This window comes from Falco rusticolus, chromosome 3 (assembly GCF_015220075.1).
Source record: "Falco rusticolus isolate bFalRus1 chromosome 3, bFalRus1.pri, whole genome shotgun sequence".
Lineage (NCBI taxonomy): Eukaryota > Metazoa > Chordata > Aves > Falconiformes > Falconidae > Falco > Falco rusticolus.
The window spans coordinates 39,756,493-39,780,118 of NC_051189.1; the positions used below are offsets into that span (position 1 = coordinate 39,756,493).

At 43.0% G+C, this 23,626-nt stretch overlaps 1 protein-coding gene and 1 long non-coding RNA gene across 3 annotated transcripts; one reads left to right on the top strand and one right to left on the bottom strand.

Annotated features, from left to right (window-relative positions):
* Positions 1-1,089: 1,089 nt before the first annotated feature.
* LOC119145680 lies at positions 1,090-11,705 on the bottom strand. 2 transcript variants are annotated; one of them, XR_005103492.1, is made up of 5 exons: positions 11,500-11,705; positions 11,209-11,389; positions 7,578-7,878; positions 4,018-5,066; positions 1,090-3,506 (listed from the first exon to the last, which is right to left on the bottom strand). It is a non-coding gene; the product is annotated as an uncharacterized LOC119145680 (long non-coding RNA). The 2 variants fall into 2 exon arrangements; XR_005103493.1 differs by lacking the exon at positions 7,578-7,878.
* Positions 11,706-11,869: 164 nt separating this feature from the next.
* On the top strand, positions 11,870-22,895 carry SBSPON (somatomedin B and thrombospondin type 1 domain containing). The gene is made up of 5 exons (XM_037380399.1): positions 11,870-12,601; positions 19,991-20,185; positions 20,732-20,822; positions 21,662-21,838; positions 22,534-22,895. The coding sequence occupies exons 1-5, from the start codon at positions 12,016-12,018 to the stop codon at positions 22,649-22,651; spliced, it is 1,167 nt and encodes a 388-aa protein (XP_037236296.1). The 5' UTR covers positions 11,870-12,015; the 3' UTR covers positions 22,652-22,895.
* The last annotated feature ends 731 nt before the right edge of the window (positions 22,896-23,626 follow it).

Here is a 23,626-nt window from a genome sequence, read left to right on the forward strand (position 1 = left end):
ACATGCTATCTGTCCTACGTTGTTGCCTTAGGGCACAACCAGAAGTTGCTGCTGCATTGTGCTATGTTTTCTCTGTGTGCACTGCAGCGCCATATGCTACTCATTCAGGGGCATCAGTTTTAGCCCTGCTGGAGCTGTACAGGGCCATACTGATCGTATACTTCTAAATATGATGATGTATAAAGAAGTAGAACTCCATTTTTGTGATTTTTTTGGATCCAATTCCTAACTGAGAGGGTCCATTGATTTCAGTGGAATTGTGCAAGTGATTAAGCTGCTTTTTTTTTGTTACAGTAAGTCCTATTCTGTAGACAAATGAACACCCAATTAAGGGAAGTGTTCACCACTTGTTTTACCAAGACACTTTGAGAGAGGATAGGAGTTGATTTGAGTTGATTTGTAAGGAGGTCAAGAAACCAAATAACACAACAAAGAAACATTCTTTTTTTTCCTTAAATGTTTGCAGAAGACGATGGAGGCTCTTTTATGCATGCCAGGCTGAAAATTTCCATTTTATGAAGCTGCTTTTTCCTCTAGAAATCTGTAGAAAAACCTGCTTAAAGCCTCGGTTTTTGCAGGACAATCAGCTGCTGCCTGTGGCATTGCTTCCAGACAGGTTTTCTTTTCCCCATAAATAATCAAGTTTATTTTGTTTGAAGTATTTTACATCCTGTGCTAAGGCATTCATCTTGTGCACACATTTAAACATGTACACACAGGAACATGCTGGGAGATTTTTTTTCTCCAAGGCCAAGACAAAGAAAAGGTGGAGACTAAGTCTGAAGTCTCTTGCTGTCAGTGATGGAGATTCAAAGGTTACTGGATAAGCTCTGAGCCTCTGTGTGAACATCTGAGATCAACTGAGAATGTGTCAAGGTCTATAATGTTACCTAGAAACTTTAAAACTTCTGTGGATTAGGAAAACCATTCCCACGGCTTACTTTGCCCCTTGGGCAAACATTGCCACTCAAAATCGGATAACTTCTGGGATATTACAAGCCCAGAGGCTCTAAGCTATTGCCTTCTGACAATGTAGTTCGGTCCTCATGGGGTGTTAGATGATTATTTTGATTTCATTCCTAGCTTCACCTTCATTATCAGTCTTTGTAAAATAAGAAAATGAGATGGATCAGTTTTGTTGTGCTTATTTATTGGTGCCCTCATAATTCTAGAAGATAGAGTTAATTTTGGAAAAAGACATACTCTTTTCCAGCAGTTGCACTCCAGTGATGAAACATGGATTTCTGTTAAGCTTGAACAGAAATAAATAGAAGAGGAAAAAAAGATGTAATTCTGCTAACAGTTTTGGTATTCTTTTTCCAGTAGTTAGCATGGGAGAAATAAAAATGGGAACTGGCAATCCTGATACAATAACGATTGCAAACATAGCCTAGCGTTGAACTTCAGGTCAAGTAGGATTACAGAAATGAGGGGAAAAACAAGTAGGCTAAGAAACATAGAACAAAATATACCAACTAAAATTATACCTAAGTTGGAAAAAGCTTTTGTGTGTGAGCTTGTTTGTAAAACTGATGCACTACCCACCTCAGGCAAACTGCTGATTATTTTTTTCAATTCCAAATTCTCTGACCTCTTATCCTGGCAGAAAATGTTTGTGGAACTTGCTGAATTTCTGCCAGACTTTTAATTATCCTACTGGGATGTTATTTACAGCCAGCATTTTAGGGTGAGCCTTGGAGGTGCAGTTCCCATTAGTATTAATGATGTGTGTATGCTGTGAAGGTAACTGTAATCCCTTTGCAGATTAAACACTTGATGCTGTCAAATCTTTTCCTAATGCTATAAATCTGAAGGCATTCAAAATGGGTGTAGGCCTTTTTTTTATTTTAATTTTCCATATGAGTGATTACAGCATTTTTGAATGCCTTGGATGAACAAAAAGATCTCTCCAGGAATGATGCTCTCTGCCAGAAAGCATAGCTATGAATGGATGGCCTGATTAGTGTAGGTGTTCAGGATCTTTGAAAGTCACACCAAAGAGTCTATCCAATATACTCTTGTTGGAGCTATTGTAGTTAATGTGTATAAAAACTTGCAAATTTTAATTCTTTGGTTGAATTAGTCCACTGTCAGATTGCTCATGGCCCATGCTGCATTGTAATACATTCAGTGAAGCAGGAGGATGGTTCTGTGAGTTTCACGAGTTGTGGATAAAACCAGAATGTGATCCCATGTGAAAAGTAATTGCTCTTATTTCTGAAATATAAGCTTCTCCACACACTAAGTGTGATATATCTAGTTTTGCTCTCTATGGATGTGTTATATCTTCAGCTGAACAGAAAACTAAGGTAAAGAATTTCAACATCAAACTTGTAGACATGCTGTGCTGGTCTACAATCAAATTAATGTGCAGATAATTGCACAAGGAATTGATAAACATGTTTCAGACCGAGAGGCCTAACTGTGGGTATCCTCTGCACTGGAGACCTCTGCTTTGTAACTAAGCCAATATGGGAATCCAGAAAGAGACAGAAATACAGCTGAAGTACTCACATCTTCAAGCTAGATAGCAAAACAAGGCATTTGAGAGAAAGATATAAACAAATCAAGACACAATGTAGCCTTAAAATTAATTCTCTTTTTCATATTATGCAGTTACACTTATCACACATACATTTAAACACAGAGATATTGAGGCCTGTGGGTAAGAGGGTTTCCCTGGGGGGAAATGGCCCTTGTACTTGTTGGCACTGGCTGACGAGACGGCTGTTCTACTTCATTTGCTACAGGCAAAGCTGAGCTGGCTCCTGTTGCATTCAGGGCTGCATCTGCCTTTGCCATCCATCCACCCCAACAAAATGTAAAGCCTAGTCACATTTATTGCCTCTTTCTTCCAACCATGTGGTGGTAGTAAATTGTTAATTGATTCTTAAGGGTAATCTAAAGGTTTAGCTCATTAAAATGGCCCCAAAATACCTTGTAGTTATTCAGGAATATGATCTGTCCTACCCAAAGCCTCATGGAAACCTGGGTGGGAATGGAAACCAAATGTACTGGGAGAGTCTAGGAGTTAGTTACTACCATCTTAGAACCCATCTGAAGTATCCTTGAAGGAAATAAGTATCACCCATTCACATCCAAATTACAATCTGCAGTTGTGTGCTATTTAGAACAAAAGTTTTTAAAAGGGCACAATAGTAAATTTGTGTTGGAGAGAATTTGTCTCAGGCTGCATAAACTGTTTGTGCTCTTTAGCACTGTTCAATACTTTATGAACATTCTGTAAACTCTGGGTAATCTCTGTTTTAGGTAACAAAGACGTGTCCAGGCTGCATGTACACCAAGCCAGGTACTACTCAAGCAGCAATAAAAAGAGTTGCATCTATCCTGGGTACAGAGTCTGAACTGGAGCAAACTCAACACCTCAGAAGAAAAGATTATTTCTCACTGCTTGACCCCAGTTGTCACTCTCACTCCTTCACTACTTGCAGCTGCCATCTGGGAAGAAGGCTCCTCCAAACCTCTTTAATAATATTTGAAAACACCTATTGAAAAAGGCAGAGGAAATGCAGGTATTACACAGCAGGAAGAATATCAAGAAATTCAACTGAAATCAGGGCCATTTTATGAAGTGCAGAGCCCTCCAAAAATTTCTGACTACACGAACTAGGCGAAACATGGAAGGGCAGATGTCCATCTGAAATAGCATTTTTTCACATAAGTCACATGGAGCGATGCCAGCTGAGACTGGGGATTGACCTCTTCTTTAAATTTTCTATTATTAATTTTTAAAACAATACACAGGTTTTGTAAGTGAAACTGCAAAGCACCCGAGAACATTTACATTGCAGCAGGAGAGCCTTTTTAGTTCTGTGATCACCACTTCTCTCTGCACTTCTAGTTAGTGTTTCTATAAATAGGGAAGTATCTGTTACGGGTAGCCCAAAAGAAGAAGTGCATAATAGTCTTCCCAGTGGGGTAAGTGCTAAGAAAACATCAACACACTCCCAGGTCCTCTACATGCGCTCCTCTGTGAGTCTGGGAGAGGCCACTTACCTCTGCAAGGAGAGCCTTCAAAGCTGGAGGTGAGAGTTTACCAGGTCATAAGCCATTCAGGGTCTCTGCAGAAAATTTCTCCCAATTCAGCTGCCTGCCTGCCCCCATGTGTCCCAAACCCCTCACGTGCTGCAGGTGCAGTGAGTGCAAAGGGGCACTGGGCAGTGCCCAGCCACGCTGCAGGCAGAAGCAGCAGAGTGGAGAAGGTGGTAGGAGGGAGAAGCAAGTCATGTTTGGCGGGTGATGCAGTCCTGAGGGCACCTGAAGAGAGTCTTCTGAGAGAAGCCTCTCATGGTGGCAGTGGAGCGATCTCCCCAGACTAGATCCTCCAGTTGATATAAGTCTGCAAGGTTAATTGGTTTCTTGGCTTTATGTGATGAGGCTCATTTTCTACCACATGCACATATTGTGGTTCTATGGTAGCTTAGTCAAAGAATATTGCTATCAAGACAGATTTGAACACAAGAAGAAAGTGATAACAAGTGCACTAACTGCATACTTCTGAGCTTCCCTGCCCTGCAGAGGTACCTACACATCTCCTGAGGACTTTTAGGTCCTGACCCTGGCACTTGCAGGTGGAAGAGTGTACTCAAATCCCAAGGCGTTGAAAGACCAGAGTGGGCCATGGTGGGCCTAAGACAGACCTTCCAATCAAGCCAAGCATCAGGGTTCATCCCCTCCTCTTTGTCATCCAGCCCTGTCCCACTCTGGCTAAAGGTCACTAGCGGATTACAGCAGGTTTGGTAGTTACGCTACTGGCAGGATCCAGGGGTGGGAGGCTTAAAACACAGCTGAACACGTGTGAAAACATGGCTGTTTGGGTTACTGTAGGCTCCGATGACTTCTCCATTTTTTCCAGTCTCTAAACCAATGCCTGATTTCTTCCTGAAAGCAATTCTTCACTTTTGTGGTCATCAGCTTGTGAACTGTGTGACTCTTCTATGGGCTGCTTCTAAGATGATTAGGAAAAGTAAATTTTTGTATGCTAGATATTGTGAGTTTTATGCAGAGGTCTGTGCATCTAATGGAATATTTCAGGGACCCATAACCTGAAAAAGATTGAAAATGGCTGCTAGTTTAAACTGTAAGTCATCTGCTGCTGCATGAGAATTATCTGGTGAAGTGTTAAAAGCTGGCATTGCAAGGATGACAGATGACCGGAGTTACTTTCTGAAATACTTGGCTCCTTTTACTGTAAATAGTATCACGACCAATTTCATATATGCAGCTAAGGCTGATCCTAAACTTGGCATGTCTTGCTTTTCTGGTCACCATAGCATTGGATAAACTTCCACAGGTGTGTTTAACAACATGAGCAATATTTATCTGGGTTTTTTGTTGTTGGTTGGTTGGTTGGTTTTGTTGTTGGTTGGTTTTTAACAGGGAAGTGTGCACATTGGAGTGACTTGGTAGATTTTGGGGGTCTTTTTTGCTGAACATGTATGCTTCTTTTTATTTAGGCAAGATAAAAGAATGTGGTAGTACCCGGCGCACAAAAGGCACTTGGTTCTTTGAGAGAGCTCTGAATTTCTGGTGGATTCCTCCACAGGTTCCCATTATGGATGCTACTTCCATACAGATGAGCTCTTCCCTGGTAATGGAGACCTTGTTGATTAGAGGAATTTAATGGCTGACTAGAGTTGAGTTATAGTGTGGGACTGGACTTTGGGCAACCATAAAGAAAAGGCTCAAGACTCCAAGCTTGATTTGAAGTTCTGCAGGAAACTGATATGACAAGGCCCCATGTCTTGCCTCTCAGCTGAGACTGTTACACATGGGAAAACTTTTTCTATTTCCTTCAGACTGAATTAGGGTTCACAAAACCTTGCTGCACCTTTATATGCATGGTGCATGCATGTGTGTGTAAACACTTGGGTAGAACTTGGTAGCATACGGTCTGCCTACAATGCAGGGACTCTAAGATCTCTTAGAGTCCCTTAGATGAGTCACAAAGAGGTGCCTTATCAAAACCCACATTTGCCTAAGTCCATCATCTGACTGAAAAGCTTTGTTCACAGTTCTGCTCTTAACCAGCAAGATATGCATGGAATTTGGATGAACAAAATAATTCAGAATATTCTAGATGCTGCAGATGTTAGCTCTGTGCGGTTCAGAATATTTCTGTGCAGCCTGAGAGCCAAAATCTGCCCTGTACGCTGACACAATTACACTCACTTACATGAAGTGACATGGCTGTAACTAATTGGACTAAGCACGCAAACTTTCACTGCATTTAGCCAAAGACAAACTCTGGCTCCAAATGTTTTTTCCCTGAATACATTTTCATGGTACCTGGCCCCATTTTAGCCTGAACAATACATTTTTGTCTACAGACACTAAAAATAGTTCATGTACTAATTAAAAAAAAACCAAGCTGTGACAGAAAACAATAAAGGCAAGGAAATGGGGAGGCATTTTTACATAGCCAGCAGCTTCCCTGGCACCATTTCTAGCTATGAAGAGGGTTATTAGTAAGCCCAGAATTATATAAACAGTTTCCTCAGCCAGCCAGTGCACACCAGAATCATCATTTACTTTCAAATTATTCAAGTCAGCAAAATCCACCTTTTCATCAGACCAGCGGAAAGATTGGCAGAGGTTTTTAAAAGTGGGATTATGATCAGAAAAATTACTCTCTTTCTCAACAGTTCAGTGCCCTAATTTCATAAACTCATTATTATTCCTGCTTTCTACATTGACAAAAAAAAGTGGTTATTCCTGCTAGCAAAGCACCCTCACCAGCTGCAGGAGGGGGAGCTGCATTCTTCTCTGCAAAATGCACCATCGCAGAATCATCCACAAACTCCAAGATGCTGAATATTTGCTACTGAACATGATAGCAGAGAAAGAAATACACAGATTGAGTTTTGGACTATGCTAATCTTGGCTATAGTTTAAAGCAGCAGGGCAAATCTGATCCGGAGTTCATGAGAAATAAACAGTCTTAGCCACTTTTTGCATGAATTTAAGTAATAAATTTGAGGATAAACTATTCATCTCTTCGGCTTTACACAGTGATGAAAAAGGAGATGACTGGGCCTAAATCAGCGCTAATGTTTGCTCTAGATGTGGCAGAAAAGTGTGGGTACTCCAAGGCTGTGCAAGGCTCAGGGGCTGGTGGCTGCCATGCGCAGCTGAGAGTGAGCTGCATCTCAGGGAGCCCTCGGGCACACCAGGAGGCCCCGGTTCAGTAAATCCTCCGAGATTGCATAACTTGGAACAAGTGAGCAGTCCTACAGTGGGGTTATTATGTGCCTCGGGTTATGCAAGTGCTTAAGTGTTTTGCTGGATAGGGGCCCTAATCTCTCAGTATCGTTTTCTCCTGTCTTTAAAATGGTAATAATAATTCCTCCATCATGAAGGGAAGTAATCGATTTAGTCACAATTACAGAAAGGAAGGGGTCTGTAACTACCAAAAGCAGGAGAATCAGGGGAGTATGTGGAATAATATCCTGGGATGCTTCTTTTATAAAAGGCAGTTCTGTTTTGGAAAGTGCATGTGTTAAACTGCCACTCCCTCTTACTCTGGCTGATCATATGCATTTGAAAAGTAAACCTACCTGTTAAGCTCTGCAGGGAGAAAGCTAACAAACAGTCATCAAGTGAATTGTGTTCCTCACAAATCATGAATAGAATGCCTTCACATCTGAGCAAAGCCTTTGAAAGCACAAGGGTCCTATTTGGCCTGAAGAACCAAGACAGGTTGTCTGAATAACAGGCTGACTTCCCAGGACCAGGAGTTAGAAAACTCATCGCTTTATGCATCACTGGATATGCTGCAAATGCTCTTCTGCAAACACAGCCAGGTACTCGGCATGCCTCCTTGTGAGCGACTTCTGGGGAGCATTGTTCTCGACATCACTAAGACAAATGAAAATTGGAATGACATCCTGATCATACTTCTAGATTATAATAACTTTTAGAATTAAGATAAAAGAAGAACTAACATGAGAAAATGTACTTATGACAGCAATACCATTATTCTTAAGCCATAGGCCGTTTACTGTGACAAAAGATGTGGTTGTGGCCTGATGAGTAAGGGCAATGTTCTACCATGTGCACTAGCTGAGCCAGTCATGTCGTTAATTGCTGTTGGTGGAGCAGTCCTGCTGCCCTCTGCACGCCCTGCCCTGGGCTACCTCGCCTTCCTCATGCTGGCTTAGGTGCTTCATTTCAGTTCAGCTCCCTGAACCTGTAAAAAGAGACACTCAGGAGGAAAAACCAGGAGAAGGGTGTTTTCCAGCCCTGATCCGCTTAGGTTGGGTATGCAAATTTGCCTGACATTTTCTGCATAGAAGCTTGACAGCAGCTTGGTATTCATCTTAGTACTTAGACATTTCTTCAGTAACATACAGGGAGGGTGAAGGCCTTTAAAAATCAGCCAAAACTATCCTGATAGATAGCTCTGCTATATTCCCACTAACCTCTAGAATTCAAGCAATTTCATGCATCATTACCAACTCCAACAAAAATCAATGGTTGTAATTGAGACACAGCAAGCCAATGTGTCTCCCACGGCAGGGTTGCACCTGATAGCTCTGCCACGACAAAGCAGGTGGAAGGGGAAGGCTGTTTGCACAGCAAATGACCTCTCTCAAATATAGCCAGGTACTGAGCAGGCTCTCTTATGAATGACGCAATGTAGAGCAGCTCAAGCTAGCCATTGAAATAGCATTGTGCTTTCTGTCTAACAGCACAGGCTATGAAACTATAGAAACCTTCTTTTGCATATCACCTACTGTGTTTTTCTGATACAGGCTGATTGTTAGTGAAGACAAATCACACCTCATTTTTCTTACATATAAAATGTTGGTATTGCTTTAAAGCTGTCAGCTGCTTTAGCAAACGCTGTGATGTGGTCATTCACCTTAGTAGGGATTATTTCTTATCAGGAGGAAGTTGACTTTTTCAGAATAAGGGGGAAAAGGGCCTTTTATGACAAACTCAAGCTGTAGTTGACTGTGGTGCTCCCAGGAAGTGTGATCCTGTGTAGCAGGATGGAAACAGCCTGAACCCTTTGCAGCCACATCAGTCACCATGTTGTCTCAATATAAAATGTAAACGGGTTGATTTCAGAAGGGTATTTCTGTAAATTAAATAGAGTGCAAACACAAGTCTAAAAGCAAAATAAATGTTCTGCAAGATATTTGAAGTCTTCTAATTTTGTTGCCATTGGATTAACCTCCTAGCAGAAAGGAAAATGGACTCTATTTGTGCAAGTTAGGACCTTCCAGAGAGTTTGCTTGTGAGAAGGTGTGGACGTGTGGAATGCTGCAGGCTGACAGATAATGTATTTGAAAAAGTCTTTGAAGCTGAGCTTATATCAGGTCCCCAAAATTATGGCGGCTGTAAGTTAAACTTGGAAAAACAAGAGAGGTATTTTACTATCAAACATATATTTTGTTCCCAGACCGAAGCCTTTCCCAGTTGCAGGTGGCTTTGGTCTTCTGCCTAAATACTATGTGTAGACATGCACCGCAGGAGTGGACAGAGAGTAAGCGTTTGGCTCTGCTGTACATGTTTTATATAGAGAGAGCATAAATAACCATGGTAAATAATAGAGTTGGTAAGCATGGTAAATAAGAGAGGCTAGTTCTCTTTCTAATTTAATGTTGGAGCTCATTTGGCTCGGTTTTGTCTTTGTGGTATTATAAACAAAGGAGAGCTCCATGTAAGGCAATGGGGACACTTTAGTTGGAAATAGCAACAGAATGAGGCTCACTGGAACCATTTACATGTTGGAGAAATTAGTTGAAAAATGTGTTTCACAGTCTTGATTTCTTTTCCCCTCTTACCATACAATACTGCAGTTATATTTTAGTTTGGAAATTTGAGTTTTGAGTACTTAAAACTAAAATAGGGCAGAAATAGCAGAAAGACACAAAAATAGCTGGCAACGTGAGCTAGACCACAGTTTTCAAAATCTCAGAGCCAGAAGGAACACCTGCTTTTGAGAGGACTACAGTCCTCTGTCCTGAGATTTCTCCTCACCTCTGGAATTAAGAAGAAGTATTTCAGCACCAAGGGCATGTGTGGAACAGATGACTGATGACCTCTGTTCCATTCAATGGCCCTCTGTGGCTTACAAGGAAGACAAAGCAAGGGCTTGGCCCATTCCCTAAGCTTACCTACATATACCTTTTATATCAGCCTTGCCCAAAACAGCTTTTCCTTGTAAAGTTATCTGCATGACAAAAAGACAACTGACGACAGCTACGAGCAACACCTACTTTCTGTGGATGACCTCATGTCAGACTAGAAAGAAAACTGCCTATTTTGCTGGAATTGCCTGCAAGAGTTTGAATGCTGCTTCATTGCCTGAGAACACATCGCTGTATTTCTTTGTCCTTCTTACCCACAAGTTACCTAGTGCTAGTCCTAATAGCAAGGAACTAAACTGAAAGGGAAAAACCAAAATATTTGCTGGAACAAACTGGGTGAGCTTGTTCTGTCCTTTAATGAAGACCCTTTTTTCTGCTTGCTCTGAAGAATCTGCTTTTCTGCATCTAGTAGAAATTTTAACATTTTTCATTTGTATTCTGTTTTCTTTTATTAGACCATTGCAGACAGTTTCTTGTTTTTCTGTAAACATATCCAGTTAAGACAAAGCCACTCTAATTTGTCCCAAACTCGTCCAAGTTTTGCTGACTTATCCCTTTAGCACAAGTCATCCACACATGATTTATCTACATATAAAGGTAGTTTTTACATTGATTTGCTAATATTTTGCCTTTCAGGTGAACCACAAGAACCCAATAAAGGAAAGGAAAAGGTAAAGAGGCATTCTGCTCTCACACCACCTTTCACCAAGACAGGCTGGAAGTCTTTTTCTCCTCTCACCCACCGCAGGAACTCCCCCAGTGTTCACTATTCATTGGTTGAAGTTTTAGGCTGGCAAGGTGCCAGTGAGTTCATTAGTGGCACACTGGATAACAGTGCAGACCCAGTCCTCCAGGATTTAAACAACATTTTAACAGCAACATTGTGATGGCTAGAAGAAATTAAACTCTGGCTGGCCCGAGCTGTCTCAGGGGGTCCAAGTACCCACAATGTAGCAGATAATATAACAGACTGTTACCTCCCATCTGTAGGCAGCTTTGGGAGACCAGATGTCTCATGCCTTAGTAGCTAACTATCTGCAAATTGAAGTGTGCAAAGCTAACATTTTTTTGCAGTCACCTCACTACTTACTTTTGGGATTTGGTTTTTGGCTGCAATGATCAGGTCCCATTAATCTTGAAAACCTCTTAGGACCGGAGATAACTGGAAACCGGAATCCAAATCTTCATGTTTAGGAAGTTACTTGAGGATCCGTCCTGCTTTCCTTGTGCACCTGCAAATACAGCTTCTTTTGTTTGTTCTGGAAACAGAGCTTTAAAAGGGGAAAAGAAAAAAAAAAGAAAGAAAGAAAATGAAAAACATAACACACACAAATGCTCTTGGCTGAGTGGGATGTGCCCTGAAATGAGAAAGCTCCTGTACCAATAAATCATGTCCGGTGGCCCCAGGCTGCCCACACCCGCCAGGCTGTCGTGGAGGTGGATAGGGACACTCTGGGACAGCTGTGTGGGTCGCTGTGTGTCACTGATGCACAGGGTACGGCTGTGCCATTTGCAGCTGCATGGGTCACTTATGCAGGGCACCGCTGGGTGGGACGCTGCCGTGCAGATCAGTTCTGTGAAGGCCACCACTGTGCAGGACATGGCTGTGTGACACTGCTGTGCAGGACTTGTGTGGGAGGGACATCACCGGGGGGGGGGGGGGGGGGGGGGGGGGGGTTGGGCACTGCTGTGGGGGGCATCACGGGTCACCACTTTGTGGGTCCCTGCGCATGGGATGTTACTGTGTGGGGTATGGCTGTGTGAGACGTGGTTGCATGGGACGTGGCTGTGTGGGATGTGGCAGTGCAGGACATCCCTGTACGGGATGTTGCTGTGAGGGTCATCGTGATGTGCGACATTGCTGTGTGGGACATCGCTGTGCGGGACATCCCTGGCTATGACAGTGTGGGACACCGTGGGTCACTGCCATGCAGATCTTGTGGGGAACATCCCCTGCCGTGCAGGACACCCTTGGGGACACGCACCCTCCCCACCTCCCGCTCCCGAAGCTTTGCCGCGGCAGCCTGGCCGCTGCCCGGGCCCCCCGGGGCAGGGAGCGGGGGCGGCCGGGCCTCCCAACCCGACCCGGTGGGGCCGGGAGGGCCGGGCAGGACCGCGCCGGCCGCCCCCCCCCGCCCCCGCTCCCTGCCCGCCGATCCCGCCCCGCTCCACCGGGTGCCGGTGCCGGCCGGAGCGCGTAGCGGCGGCAGGATCCTCACGTCGGGGCGGCGCGGTGGCGGGCGGCGCGGTGGCGGGCGGCACGGTGATGGGCGGCGCGGCGCTGTCGGGAGCGCTGTGGCTGGGGCTGCTGTGGGCCGGGAGCGGGGCCGGGGGCAGCTGCTCGGGGAAGTGCTGCGAGGGCCGGGACGCCGCCTGCGTCAGCGAGGGATGGAGGGAGGGAGGGGGCTACGGGACCTGCTACTGCGACGGAGGATGCCGGCGGGCCGGGGACTGCTGCCACGACCACGGCCAGGCGTGCCCGGGTAGGTGCGTCCGCCCCCTCCCCGGCCCTGGGGGGAGCCCACCGAGAGGGGCGGGGGGCGCCGAGCGGGGATCCCCCGGGAGCCCGGGCCCTTTCTCCAGGCGCAGTTAGCGGGCTGCCTGCCGCTGCTTTGCGGGGTGAAGGTTGCCCTGGGGGTTGGAGTGGGGGGTGCGGTCAGGGTCTCAGCTGTGAGGGGGCTCTGCAAGGGCGAAGCCCTCCCCGGTACCACCAGCCGCGGGGCGAGGGCCGGAGCAGAGACCAGGCTGGGGCTGTGTGAGCGCAGCAACAGGCACAGGCATGGGAAGAGAGACCTTTCCCGCACTAGGCATTTGCAGGGTTTCTGGATCAGCCATAGTGCAGTGCCTGGCGTTTGCCGGTCTGAAGTTATTTTCCCTCTAAAATGTGATGTTATGTACTGCTCACTCACACTCATCCTAAATTCACATCGGTTACAGTGGGGATGTGGGATTACAGAGACAACAGGGAGATGGATTTAGTGCCGTCCGTGTTTCTGAGCGGGTTCCTTATGTCTTGCCAAACATATACCAATGAAATAATCGGGGAAATCCCCAGGGCAAGGTTTTGTTCTCATTTCTAGGGGCAGGAATCAGCAAGGATCCACCGTGAAGGCAAGGACTTCAAAGTGAGCATAGGGGAGTGAGTGAGAGGGTCCTCTGCCAGCCTGCAGGGAAGGCCTGGCTCTCTGCAGAGCAGTGGCAAGGAGGGGAAAGTGACCCAGTTCTACCAAACTGAACCCAGCAGCCTTGTAGGTGTTTACACCCCCACTTTCCGTGGTATTTCTGCCCTTTGTGGTCTACACAATTTGTCCTCCCTCCTCTCTGCGATGCGGCACGCAGCCCTTGCTTTACAGGTGCAGCAGGGGTACTCAGCCAGCCTCACGTCTCTTCCCGGCTGGCTGGACGCATGCCAGCCTGCAGCCAAAACGGCATGAGTCCTCTGCACAGTCCTGCTAATTTGGGTGCATTGAGCAGGCTCAGTGCTGTGCTGACATAGCCACACAGCTTGGGGACCCATGTTGGCTTGCGTCTGCCTGGGTTGGGAAGGGGGAGTATGACTGTCAGGTGGTGCAGACCCATCCTAGGTGACGTAAAGCTGTGCAGACTCAGCAGAGGAGAACCCCAGGTCTCCAGAGGAAACACGGTCAGTTCTCTCACCACTCAATAATCTCTTCAGAATAACAGAAGGGAAAAAAACATGCACCACAAGGTCTGACAGAAGGTAGCATCTTTAAAATTAGCATTTTTTTAATATATTCATATTTCATTCAGGAAAATCAGTAGGGAGAGAACTGACAAGATGCTTGCTTGTCACATAGTCACAGCATATTGTGTCTTTTCAGTAAATCAAATGATTTTGAATATTCAAGTATAGTAGGAGAGAGCTAATAAAGGTGCATAGTGTCAGTATTAAACCGGAGCTGTAATCTGATAAAAATTCCTATGCTCTTCAAAAGGAAGCTCTAACTTGTGCTTGAAAAGAAAGTTTAGACACTTCTCTTACCATAACTTCTGGCACCTGATGATGCCTTATTGTGTTTAAGATGGTATTTTTTGTCTCAAGCACAGTGGTGACGCCTCAAAATGCATGACTGTCTTGTACCCTTGTGTGGACAGTGCGTGCCCTAGAACCAGGCAGAAAGATGGAGTCTTGGCAAAGTCTCCCTGCGTTTCTCTCTCCTGCACCAGGACTGAAATTTGACTGTCTGTGGTGGCCCAGTTCAGGGAGCTAAACCCGCAGGAAACTGCTCCTGTTTTCTCTGTTTCCTATTTTCGGCTGGTTGGCTCCCTGCACTGCCTCACTGCCCAGCTGTGTGAGCACCGCTGCTAGCGCAAGCAAAGGGAGCAGGATGTCTTGCATGAATGTAGCATGGGTGGGACAGGATTTTGGCAGCCTGAGGAGGTGAACCTAGAATCATACATCCAAAACCTACAAAACTGATCACAAGAAGTCATTCTTTTGAAGGCAAATGATCATATATACTTTCTATTGCAAGCAGCCAGTAAGTTATGTCTTGTATAAACAGAATATAAATAGTTCCAGTGGGAGTTTGCATCAACTTTAGACAAGTGTGGCTGGAAATTTTAGAGTAATTTTTGTTCCGGTTGGATGTTGAGGTCTCACCGTTGAGTGTTTCTAAATTCTTTCTGAGTGTTTAATGACACCAAGGGTGTTTATTGGCATAGTTCGCTCTGAAATAGTTTTGAATGTAGAGTTCACAAATTTAGAACAGAAATGTGAAGAAAGGTGATCAGTGGTTCTCGTGCTACAGCTTGTTTGTCAGCCTGTTTGCCACTCATGACTTCAGCACCTGCTGAAATGACATTTCATCCTTTTGCAAATATTTAACAGGATGAAGTATTTGGGAAAAGTATGAGTGCTTCAAGTGTATGTAATCAAGAAATGTGTTAGGAATAATGCAAAACCAATACTCCAAAATAATAGAAACCACTGAAAGGAGGGGTGTCCTAAAGCTGCCGATGCCATGGTTAAATTCTGTTGTGCCTAAAAATCGTAGTAGGTCTGGGACTTTATAAATAGATGGCTCAGCAGAAGTCCATGGGCTGCTAAACCTAAGTCCAAGGGTTTTCACATTAAGTATCTTCGAAGTTCTAACAATGAAGAAAGAATATTTGTACACAGAGAGCATTTAAATAGGAACGACTGTACAATGAAAAAGCCTGAAAAAGGAATGAGTTTGTCATTGAGTCGAAGTTGTTAGTCTGAGAAAATCCATAGATCCTTATACATTATACATTACAAAATATGTTGTGCAGTGATTCAGTAGAGATACAATAATCCTCTTTTTTCCAGAGATGGGAAAAAATTAAATAGAGTGTAACTCAGAAAAAACCCCAAACCTAACCAATCACTTATGATTCACAGTGCTGTAAATGGAGAAAAAGAAAATACCCTGACCACTCAAGCTGTGTTTCATAGGATAGCAATGTAATTTTTCAGTGTAATTTTGAACTTCTAAGTGTCTCATTAGCTTTCACATTTTGGTAAGTATCTGAGCACAAATCCTGTCCTTCAGGTTCCTTTGACTTGCATCCTTCCCATTTTTTCAGTGAATCATTTCTACCATCATTGTGTTAACTAAGCTGGACCAATAGTAACATAGACAGAGACCGTAACAGTGTAGCTATGGATCCCTGATACTTCTTTTTGTATTTCAAGAAATGGCACAATTCCTTTTATGTCAGCCCTGGGACCCATTCTCTGTCATGCTGGGGAAGTTAACATCTTTCCAATGAGGCACAAAACTGATGTACTGTCCCATAATAGTTGCTGGGTACTGACTGCAAAAGCGACATTATTATCCCACTGGCTAAATTCCATTCCAGCAATCCAATGTTCTTATTATTCCACATGACTAAGGCAATTCATACTTCTTTTTCTAAATCTTGATGACCATAAAATTGCCATGTATTGCTGCAGATGACCAATATTTAACTGTCACCTTGGTTTAATTCTAGTAAGATGTGAAGCCATCACTTCATTTGTTGTGCAGCTACTCAGTCCCTTTGGGAGTTTTCTACATGGAGAATGGGATGATAGACCTGATGTTATCTGTGTATCAAGGTGCTAATATGGGACTAAAATTATGTGGAAATTCTTACTTCATACAGCCAAGGAAGGGAGCCAACAGATAAGGAAAAAGGGCTAGAGGACATTTACTGTCCTTTGGGTACTCTAGGTAGAACTAAGATGTGTGATCAGACATTGAAGTCTATGTTTCTACTATTAAATAGAGTGGTGCCAAGGACTGTTTTCTGGACCTGCAGCCAGCTGGCAAAGACTGAGGTCCATACTACATTTAGCACTTGTCCTGGCTATCCCATGACAGGGTCCAAGACATTTTTACTATCACTGCTTTTCTTTTTTTCGAGTTCAAAATGCTTAAAACAAATGTCTGGGGTTTGGGCTGCAACACGTTAGAGCGGTGCCTTCACAGCCACAGAGACTGTGTCTTGTGCCCTGGGGTACCTCGATGTGCCAGAGCAGTGCCTAGTGGTGCAGCATCAGGGATCTGCACATGGAGCCATATGCTTTTTCAGTGTAATTTTCCAGTGCTGTTTTACAAACTATACCTAGGATCTTCCTGGAAAGGTGTTTATCAGTAAACAGAAGAAAATTTCAGAGAATGCTAACAGTTAAGCAGGATGGACAACTGGTGGCCCAATGCTCAGGGCTGCTCTGTGGTTCTGTTTCAGTGGAGTTCCTTAGGGTGTGGGATGCAGCATCCTCAGCCACTCGTGGTGCTGTCAGACCGCTCAGAAGTGGGCAAGTTTGGTCAGGACAGGTGCACAGTGAGAGGAAAGGAGGGGAACTGTGATGGTACAGTAAGGACATCTGCCAAGGAGCCTCAGTCGGGGGTTTTATCTGCTTTACAATGGCTGTAGTGCTCCAAAAAAATTGGAGATGCAATGGCAGAGCAAACATCAAATTCTGTGCCTTATGAGAAGAGTCACAAACACCAAAGAGGTTATCACATTTTACTCTTCCCAATGTCTTGTACTGGCAGAATCCTAGAGGGCATGGAATATTTTCCTGAAAGACTAGTTTGGTCCCATCACTTTCCTGTAACACAAATACAAGTATGTAACTAGTAGTCAAGCTGTAAAGCTTCTTAGGGATTAAAATTGTAATCAGAAAATGCAGGAAAAAAGAAGGTTGAAAATATATGATATGTTCCATTACGAGCTAATGAGAAACAGAACACATGGGAAAGGAAAAATCTCCGTTCAACTAGATAATGAGAGGTGTGACTCAAAACACTTCAGAAAGCCCAGCCATTGATTGTAACATATATTTTCCACCATTCTCTAAGTATCATGTTGAAGACTTGCCTTTATAAAGGAGTGGAAAAGCAAAGTAAAATGTGATTCACACTACACAGAAAAAGATTTTCAGCCTGCTTGTAATGTGCAATTAAAACAAGTCTTTGAAGAACTGGGGAGTTTCCATATCACTAAGAAACCATAACATTAACATAGGCACCTTTAGGCTTTTATAAGACACTGTGCTAGTATTTCAATTACATGACATTAATTACAACTTTATTGAAAAAGCAAGCCCATCAGAGGACAGAAAGGAGCTAATGATGTTAGGGGAAGCAGCATGGACTAGTACACAGCGCTGCAGTGTTTTGATTGCTTATTTCACAGTTAAGGAAAGCTGCAGAGGGCCATTCCTTGCTCGCCCAGCAGCATAATGTGCATGCATGGGAAAGCTGGCACCGCTGCTGGTGTCCTAGCAGAGGACATTCCCTCTGGACACACACACTGATGAAAGGGGAAGGGGCCTGGAGGGATGCAGCTGCCCAACTTGAAGCACCTACCAGGTGGCCTCCAGGAAAAGTGGCTGCTGGAAATGAACCACTGGTCAGATTAAAGGTCCTTGTGGGCCGCAGTTGAGGACTACTCACGTAGGGAAATGACTGCTTATTGTCATATGATTCTTCTGCTTGAAGGATGCCCACGTGTGAGACATTTTTCTTACCTGTTCTTTCACGGCTCGGCCTGCTGAGGCTGTGTAGACTTGAAATTCCTATCTGGAGAGGCTGTGTTTGTTCCATCAGTAAGCACTTGGATATGATCCTCATCCAGCCCCTCAGGGGTCAGTGCTCAGTACAGTTTTGAAGTACTGTAGAATGCATTTTGACTGCTAAAAGTGAAATTGTTAGGCCACACCGTTTTCAAAATCTGGGGCTTGGTGTTCCTGGAGGCTAAGGAAACTTGAGTTTGTTTCATGGAAACGTGAAACGGCTGTGTGTGTGTTAATGGGCAAATAAAGTGAAGACTTGTGTATGTAGCTTCTTAGTCAGGAATAATATGTCCGTCACCTGCTTCTGTATTCTGCAAATCAGGCTGTAAAACCTCTTCTTCTGTAGCAGATTATTTGTATCCACCTGGAAGATACCTCGCATATTGTCCATACTTCCATTAGCAAGGTTGACACAGAGCTACTGTTTTGCCAGAATACAAATGAGAAATGCAAGAGAAAGGAGATTTACAGATTGGAAAAATGTGTGTCACACTTAATGTAAATGAGAACTACAAGGAACACGCCATCATTCTTAGATGCACTGCAGAGAATAAAATAAGCAAGGAAATGGCTAGTGGATAACAGGTATGATAGATTGGAGCATTTCTGAGTTTCAAGACAATACCAAAACTAAGAGATGCTTAGTTTTCCATTTACATCTCTCCTAGAAAGGTTACAAAAAGTGACAAACATGACATGAAGGCTCATTGGCTACATAATATGATGATTTAGGTTTTTTTCTAAAGAACCTGTGTGTTATGTAATCAAAAAAAGTGTCAAAGGCCATAAACTGGGCTAAAGTTTTCAACAGTTGCCAGAAAAGTACCACAGAACACAAAGTATTTTTCTTTCTTTCTTCATCTGAGACCTTCAGTGAGCTCACCTAATATATGTGAATTTAACAGGTGAAAGGAGTTCTTTGTACCTCTGACTATTAGGCTGGGTTAGGAGAGGTACACGTGTATGGTAGCTGTACTACTGATTGCTCTCTGCCTGAGGAAATGCTGTCTCCTATAACTGAGTTTACATCCAAAACAATGGCACTTGCCCCATAATGTTTTGGTCAAGTTCAGAGGAAGTTTGTGACCCACGAGAACTAAAATGCAAATATCTATTGGACTGTTCTGTGGTGGGGAATGAGCAAAAGAGGGCCTTAAAATCACGTTTTCACACATTTAGCACATTTAAGTATCTGCATTGTTGTAAAGCTCTGTGTACATCAGTAAACATACAGACACAGAAACACAACTCTGTGCACATCCCTGCATTGTTCTGACACTAAACAAACCCGAAATTATCACCAGAAACTGTCTTTGCAGCAAGGACCATGGTGCAGGATACTCTGTGTTAAAACAGGGCAACAAAGATGTGGCAGTGCAACTTCATTCAGCGTCGAGGAAAAGGGGTTAGAAATCAATCTGAGGGGAATCAAGAGGGCTGAAAGGCTTCCTGAATTCTGCTACTTTATGTTCAGAGTTTAAACAAAATCTGGTGGCGTAGGAACTGCCAAGGTAGGTCAGACCACTCACTGGTCTAGATAATCCATGAGTTGGCCTCCTTCGGGGCTAATGCCATGTGCTTCAGAAGATGGTACAGAAGAACCCCACAGCTGTAGTGAAAGGTTTCCATGAAGAGCTGTTTCTTTCCGGACAAAGGATGGAACAGGGAGCCAAGCACTGCAGACATGTTTGAACGTTAAATTTGAAGATGAAAATGAAAGCATGTAAAAAAGAAAAAATCAGCCTTACTACGCAAGCTCTTGAGAGCAATTAGGATAAAACAGAAGTCTTGACTGCTAGTAATGTTTAATACTGCTTTGCAGCTCTTCCGTGCATTGTGGGGGAGTGGAGTCATTGGAGTGGCTGTGCAGAACAATGTAAACCTGATCTGCGGGTACGTAGGCGCTACGTACAACAGGAACCTAAAAATGGTGGGGAACCATGCCCTGCTCTAGAAGAGAAGGCTGGCTGCCTGGAGTACTTGACATACCAGGGAGAGGACTGCGGCCATGAACATGGTAAACTCTCTTTATCTGTATATTGTGCCCATCATGGCCTTTGTAAATTTTACTGATGTCAATGAATGGAAAAAAGTGCATCTATCTGCAGCTAGCTGATTAAAAATACAATTTTAAACCTTACTTTCTATTGCCATATTGCTCTTTATTTATCTTTTTTTTCCTACTTAGGCTTTTCTTAATTTCGATTAAGTAAACCACTAAGCTGCATGCATTCCTTCAGTTTCTTGATTTAAGCCCCTCTGTGCAAAGTTAGAACACAGATCCAGTACGGAACACAAAACAGAGCTCCTTGTAGGCTTCCAGCACATCCTGTTTCCTCACAGACTAGATGGTGTGCATTTCCAGACAGATTTCTGCTGAATAAGGAGAGAGCTTAGCTGTGGGGAACGGGCTTGGGGTATGAAGTTGCCAGCATTTTATCAGTTTTTCAATAGTCAGCCAGCAACACCATCCACAAGCTCCTGATTCATCCATGCACCTACAGTAACTGAAATATGACTCAATGGTGTCTTGCTGCCTTACCACAACTGTTCTCTTCCTCAGTCCCTGCTTTCATAACTACCTCTGAATACGGTAAAGAAAGAAAAAGACGAGCAGCATCCTCTCTCTGGCCTTCAGATAAAGAAGCAGCTGGGTAATCTACTTATCATATGCATGTGGGTCATCTTGTTCAATAGAAAATAGCTGGCTACAGAGAAAAATGTAATTAAATTTGCAATAATTAAACAATAAGCTATAGCTTGTGCTGTTTTTCTCTCCTGCAGTTCATTTGTGTGTTCTAGATGTTGTTTTTTATTACTTGCTAATTGTACTGAATTAGATATTTGGGTCGTGGCAAATCTGAGGATAGCCGCTTTTGAAAGCAAACAGTAAATAATGCTAAATCAAAGCCAAATGTATCCGTAAGTGTTAAGGCTGAGAAATTAGATGTAGGTCTCTGAACAAACAAAATGGGCTGAACGTGATCGGTCTCAAGAAACCTTTCTTGTAAATTAATTGACACAAACAGTAAAAAAATTTTTTTGGTTTCCAGTAGAGATGGTTATGAAGTTTAAATTGGGCTATTACTGGGTCTGTAATGCTCTTAATACTTTGCCCTATGCTACTTTCCCCAGAACAATAAAGCCCACTGGTATTCTTAAAGCCTCTTTTCCATTTTCTCTTTTTAGCAGCATAGACGAAAAAATACGGGCTACTGAGATCTAGTTTTCAATGTAAATTAAGAACACAGAACACAACCAGAAAGTGAGATTATACATAAAGCACTGGACGGGGGGCATGGAATCAGAAATAGTTTGTGTAATGTTTTTAAGAATCCATTAATTAGGTTAGGGCCAGAAACAGGCTTGTTAGCAATGATGTTGTCTAACTTGCACTTCACAAATACCACTCGTATGATACATACATTTGAAATGTATACCTAGCTTATGCATTACCGATTATAACCAATTTAGTGTTTTTCTTTCTGAGCAGATACTGTGTAGAATTTAAAACCGAATCACTTTCACACCACTGTGCTTTGGAGAATCGACCATACGCTCAATGGATGCAGTACCTACGAGAAGGACACACTGTGTGTGTAGCTTGCCAGCCTCCAGCTATGAAAACAGACACGCATCGTTGTTCTGGAGATGGGCATAATGCAGATGGGTAAAAAAATCCATTTTTCTGTTCTCTTCTGTAGCAAAACCTAGTACAGAAGTTAAGACTACTCAGTCTCATTGAAAGCTGCATTTACCACACCCTAAAACTGAAACAGCTCATATCCCTTGTACAGCTCAGAAGACTGACCCTTTCAGTTCTCACAGAAACTGCTTTTAAAACCTAGATAAAATTGGTAAATAATTTCAATATAAGAGTTCAGTGCCTTGAATGCTTAATTTACTACTGTGAAGGGATGATGCAACTTTTGTAGTGCAAGAGGTCTTTTTACAGCTACAGGCACTTTCACTTAAAAACGGTATTTCCTGCCACAATCCAAATCTGATTTCAGGTTTAACAGTGGTGGATCATTACACTTCACAAACCTACACACCTGGTTTCTAGAACAGTAATTTTTAAAGTAGACATTTAATATTTGGAAGAGATTTTTATTTGATCTACACATTTTTTAATATGCATACTACTTAATACCTGTACAACCAGCTACTCAATCTACCGCGCTGTATACTATACTCAGGAATATAGTGCTTGCTCCAGGAAGCATTTTAAGAGCTAGATGAGCTAATTAAAGTCTTACACTATCAAGCAAATCCAATCTTCTGACAAGTTATACAACACAGCCTAGTTAATATGAAATGTACAGTTTTCAGCATTTTAATTCCTCACTTATTGTCACATTTCAGAGGTAAAATCTTACACTGGGAAGCAGTTGGCAACTCTCAGTGCCAAGGAACCTGGAAGAAGATTCGGCAGCTGGAGCACTGTTCATGTCCCCTTGTGCATAGCTTTATTTTTACATAAAAGTCTGAAAGACCTTTGAAACAAAAAGATTAAGAAAGTTAACACCAATGCCAAGAAACCTAGACCTTTCCGCTGCATTTTCTGGAGCCTAATCAAACTCTAAAGGAGTCAGAACTCTGGAAGAAGCATTTCAGGAAACTCTGCCTAAAAACAAATCACCAAGACTGATCTTTGTATTAGAACACTAGAAGCATGCATCCATGTTTTTCTTTTGTAATTAAAAGAGCTAATGTTTCTAACCGTAGTAGCTGCTTTTCCTAAAATTCTCATTCTTTATTGACCACAGTTCTGTCTACAGGCACTGCTCCTACTCAGCAGTGAATCCGCCAAACATTCACAAGTCTGAGAATAGTTACTGTCATCATTAAATAGCAAGGGTGAATAAAAATGAAAGTTTGAGAGCTAAAACCAGATTTCAGTTTTGATCCTTTGCTCCTTCCCAGTACCATCTACACAGCTGTTTATATTACAAGTGGTATTCTTCCTCTATATTGCAGTTTTCATCTTCAGCCACTTTTATGAAAAGGTGTATGCTAGTCAGCATTGTAAAGGAATCAGTCTTGTTCAGAATTTCATGTCACTTAATACAGTGTGAACTTTATGGCAGATGAACCTAAACAAGACTTTGTGACCAAAGCCTTGCCTAAGATTAAAAAAAATCACTTATTACTAGTTAAAACTGCTTGTGAACAACGATTAACATAGAAATTTACAATATTAGAGCACTGGCAAGACTGTATGCAGGGAGCTCAAATCCCTGTTTTGTTACCTATTTCCTTGAATTATTGTTATAGCATTAAAGAGGCTGCATACTGCACTTTCTCACTTGTCAGGTACCTGCTAGGACTTTTTGAATTGTTGGCTTACAGCTGCTCTAGCATTTCTTGCTGAAGGACAAAGCCTGTATCTTATCAAAACCCTGAAATTCACAATGTTTGCTAAAAAGAAATTATGCCTTAAGGTTGAGAAAATTTA